This window comes from Rhea americana, unplaced genomic scaffold, assembly GCF_003343005.1.
Source record: "Rhea americana isolate MKP2758 unplaced genomic scaffold, rheAme1 scaffold_57, whole genome shotgun sequence".
NCBI lineage: Eukaryota > Metazoa > Chordata > Aves > Rheiformes > Rheidae > Rhea > Rhea americana.
In genome coordinates this window covers 4095105-4099516 of record NW_028186723.1, presented here as the reverse complement: position 1 = coordinate 4099516, position 4412 = coordinate 4095105, and the positions used below count along the sequence as shown (strand labels likewise).

At 57.0% G+C, this 4412-nt stretch overlaps 1 protein-coding gene across 1 annotated transcript in view; it reads right to left on the bottom strand.

Annotated features, from left to right (window-relative positions):
* Positions 1 to 3962, bottom strand: part of EMX2 (empty spiracles homeobox 2) — a 7161-nt gene extending 3199 nt beyond the window's left edge. Inside the window, exons 1-2 of the mRNA XM_085319088.1 lie at positions 3486 to 3962; positions 1098 to 1282 (exon numbers count right to left, since the gene is read on the bottom strand). Of these exons, the coding sequence (XP_085175214.1) occupies positions 1098 to 1282; positions 3486 to 3876 (576 nt within the window). The 5' untranslated portion in view covers positions 3877 to 3962. The remainder of the gene's footprint in view (positions 1 to 1097; positions 1283 to 3485) is intronic.
* Between the last annotated feature and the right edge of the window lie 450 nt (positions 3963 to 4412).

The window sequence follows — 4412 nt, the reverse complement described above, 5'->3', positions numbered from 1 at the left end:
TTTTTTCCTTAAGTACAGTGCCACATACTGTAGCAAAGACAATCCCCATCTGGAGCCCTCTTTCTACCAGTCTCCTGGAAAGGAACAAAACAAAAAACCAGCGCAACAACAACAACAGCGGCAAACCCAGGCCCCGGCCGCTTTTCCAGAGATGAGAAAACCGCGTGAAAAAATACCCTTGCGATTGGCGCGGCGGCGCGGCGGCCGGCGGTCCCTGCCGTCGGGGGAGCGTGGGCCGCGGCCACCGCTCCGCGGCACCCAGGGAGCTTCGGCGGGAGCCCGCGCCCGCCCCGCGCGCGCGGCCCGTCGCTCCCGGGGAGCCCTGCCTGACTCTCGGCCGGGACACGCGGAGTGGAAACGCGGGAGCGTCTCCGAGTGTCCCTCCAAGCAGACAACCGAAATAGTCTCCGGTGAACTCTTGGACCCCCGCCAGCAAAAGAGGGGAGGGAGSAGGTTCCCTGTAGTTAATAATTTTGCTGTTTTTATTTTTCATCTTTATGCCATCATGAGCTGGCTCCTTATTTCGCGGCCGCCGGAGGCAGCGCTAGAAATGAGTGAAAAATCATCTGATAAACGCTATTTCTGCCCCAGCATCAAAAGCGTTTTCCTTCTCCCCTTTTTGTTTTTGTTTCCCCCACACATACTCCCGACACTCAGCTATTTCTCAGAGTGGCACCGGACCCACAGAAAAATGGCCAGGAGCTCCTTTCACTTGCAAATCGAAATTTTCGCTGCTACCCGCCTCGATCGGCGCGGGGCTCCCTCGCCTCTGCTGGGGTCTCTTCGGTGCGACCGAAATCAGCCCCGGAGCACCGGAGATCCCTGTGCCCGGCGGAGGCCCTGCCGTCATGCAGCAAAGGCGATCGTTCCCATAAACGAGAGAGGGTTTTATAATAACCAGGCACGTGGAGGGGCATGCGACGGGAGACGCCTCACTCCACCCCATTGGATTAGATCTAGAGGCCTAAATTCCCAGAAAATTTGCCTGTATTTTTACCCGCATCTCAGGGCCAGTTGGCTGGTTTTCCGAAGGTTCATCCAAGCGCTTTCACTTTAACCCCCGGCCACAGATGCCTGCTCCGAGCTTTCCCCCCTACCTGAGTTTCCGTGAGGCTGAGGCTGTGCGCCAGCTGTTTTCTCTCTGCTCCCACCACATAATGGTTCTTCTCAAAGGCGTGTTCCAGTCTCAGTAATTGGGATGGGGAGAAAGCTGTACGGATCCGTTTGGGTTTCCTGGCCAGTGCATTGTGCAATAGAAAGCTCTCCGGGCTGGTTTCATTCCCTGGACAACAGGGAAAAACAGAGATTACCAACACACCTTCCCCCAAACACACTCGAGAGGACTTTTTAGCGCAGGATTTATTTTCTCCCACCATTACCCGCAGGAGAAAATCTACTTGTTATTTTCAGAAAGCGCCTTTCTTTAGTTTTCCTTCGAGAAATAGATGGAGAGAAGACGTGTGGGAAGGAGAGGACTCCAGAATATCTGGGGAAAAAAATCAAATGCTAAAATAAAATCTAGAAAACACACACACAGAAAAGAAATAAAAAAGAAAAAAGAAAGAAAGAAAGAAAGAAAGAAAGAAAGAAAGAAAGAAAGAAAGAAAGAAAGAAAAGGAAAGAAGTTAACGAATTGCCCTGAACCCGGCTGCGGAGTCTGCAGCAGTGCTCCTTTTCCTTACTCACTATCTTCCTCAACTCTTCCCTTGTTTGCTTATTTATTTCCTCCTGGCGCTGCGGTCGGGGCTGAACCGAGCGGCGCAGTCCCGGCCGAGCGCCCGCCTCCGCGGCCGGCCGCGGCGCTTCGGGAGCAGCCAGCCAGCGCCGGCCCAGCTCCAGCCCGCTCCCTCCAGCCTCACTGTGCTTCCCTTTCCCAGAACTCCCGCCAGCCTCTTTTTCTTCTCACTCTTTTCGTTTTGCTAGTGTTTTCCCCGGCGCAGGGTTTCCCCGGCGATGCGGCGCACCGCGCCGCCGGCCCCCGCTCAACGCCCCGGCCAGGGGGGGCGCGGAGACCGCGGGGAAATCAGCAACCAAACTTCGGGGAGGCCGCGGGGAGGAAACCCGAGCTGCCGCTTTGCAGCAACGGGGAGGAGGGGGCAGTAGTCGGGGGCTCTTTTGCGGAACTCTCCCTCCAGGACGGCGCTCTGCCACTTCTCTGGTCGGTCCTTACGAGGTGGCAAACACACAGAGGGTCCCTTCTTGTAACTGCATTAAAAATCGTTTCAAGAGGAGGGTGTGCTTGAAATCAGGCTGTGGCTCAACACCAGGACATTTCCGCCTTTCATCTACCGCTCTTTACCAATCGCCTGATTACTGTGACAAATAATTTGGTGAGCGAAACCTGTAATTTTATTCTGAGAGGGTAATAATCCATTTTGTATTTCTGCCCGCCTTGTTTCGGAGAGAGTCGCTCCTTCTTCAACCCGGGTGCAACGGCTCTGCTGCAGGAAGCTGGGGAATTATGTACTGCAGGTGGTTTGTTTTCTTTCGGAAATAATAAATAAAAATACCGAAAGAGGTAGATGGAACCCTTCAAGTGGGGGCTGATTTTTTTGCGTAACGAAAGAGATAGAAATTGGATCCATTAGGGGAGAAACCAGCTCATCCTTCGGAGAGGGCGCTGCCGGTTGCAAAGGGTTAAACGAGGGGGATTTTATTGATTGTGCGCCATTGGATTTGGTTATTTTACCTCAGCTAGTTATTAATCACTTGGCAGCTCGAGGATCTCCCTACCTGCCCGGTCCCTCCACACCGAATCGCCCCCTCCGCCCTCGGCCTCGCTGTCCCCCGCAGCCCCAACTCCTCGGGCTGCTCCTGCGCTKGGATATGTTTTTTCCTTCCCTGGGATTCGTTTCATTTCTCTCTCGACCCTGTTCAAAAGGGGGGAGGACGGATTTTGCGCGGCGGGCGGGCGTGCCGGGTGAGAGCGGCGCCGCGGCCGTGGCTCCCCGCGGCCGCGGCCCCGGCCCCGGCAGGCCGGAGCGGAGCGGCCGCGGCCGCCTTCCTGGGGGAGCACGACTCGCTGCCCCTCCATTCCTCCCTCTGCAGGGCAGTTTCCTTCGCGGCTTTTCTGTTGCTTTTTGCCTACCAGAACAAAAATATCTATCTCGGCGTACCCCTGTTTTTAATCCCCGCTGCTTCAGAGGAAACAAACCCAGAAGTCACAGCCGGCCTTGCCTTCCTGCTTGACCCCCTCCCCCAAGGGAAAGAAAAAAAGAAGGGAAAATTGGAGGAAAAAAAAGAAAGAAAGAAAGAAAAAGAAATAAGAAAGCCGAGCCCAAAGCCCTCGGCTCTGACAGCTCCTGAACTTCGGCGGCGGGGGAAAGTGCCCACAAAAGGCCCCGTGGCGAGCCGAGCCGGAGCTCCGGCAGCGCGGCTGCCCCCTTCCCCGGGCAGCCACCACCCGCCGCCCGGCAGCGTCCTCCCCAGCCGCCCGGCCGGGGCCGGGGGTGGCGGGGTGGACAAGAGCGAAAAGTTGCACGTACCTTGAAACCTGTGGCCCAGATACCGGTACCGATGTATTAGCCAGGGGTAGAAGGTCGAGGGGTCCCTTTGCTGAGAAGCGAAGAGCGGGTGCGTGGAGTGCGAGGCTGGCAGGGGGTGGGCGGCCAGGGCGTGGGGAGGGGGCACAGGATGGACCGGCACGGCTGGGTTAGGCGGGTGGGAGACGGCCTCTGCAAAGACCAAGTCCGGGTTGGAGTAGACCCCCCTGCCGGTGGAGTGGAAGCCGTTGAGAAAAGGGTTCATCGGGCTGGAATTGGCATAGCTCAGCGCCGCTGGCCGGATAGGATCCTCGGAGCGAGACGCGGGCAAGGGGCTGTCTTTGGCCACCAGCGACTCGATGGTGAAACACCGCTTGGGTGTGGGCTGAAACATGCTGCCGCGGCGAGAGTCCCCGACCAAATCTCTGCCTGGCTCTCTGGTGCGCGGGAGGCGATCCGGGGAAGTTTGCAGCAGGGAGTGACTTGAGGAAGGATAGATACACACATAAATAGACAGGGGCTGGAGGAAAGGAGGCAGCGGCAGCCAGCGGTACCCAAAAGGGAGACACACACGCACCACGCACACACACAAAAAAAAGTTGCTGGGAGAAGTTTCCCTCCTGCAAGGAAAAGGCTGTCGCCCCCCCCCTAAGTCCAAAGACAATCCATGGATGTGATCGGCCCCTTCACAAGTTGTGCAAACGATTTGTTAGTTCATGAGCCTAATTAGTGCTGGGATCACATAAACAGCTTCCTCTGAAGCCTGGTAAATGGCTTGATGATTGGTCGCTATTACTCGCCTTGAGGTTGAAGGGGGAGACTCTTTAAAGTGCGTCAGAGGGGAGGCGAGCGCCGGGCAGCGCCATCGGGAGGGATGGAGCCGCGGCGCGGCGCGGAACGGAGTGCGGCGGGCGCGCGCCGCCAGCGCGG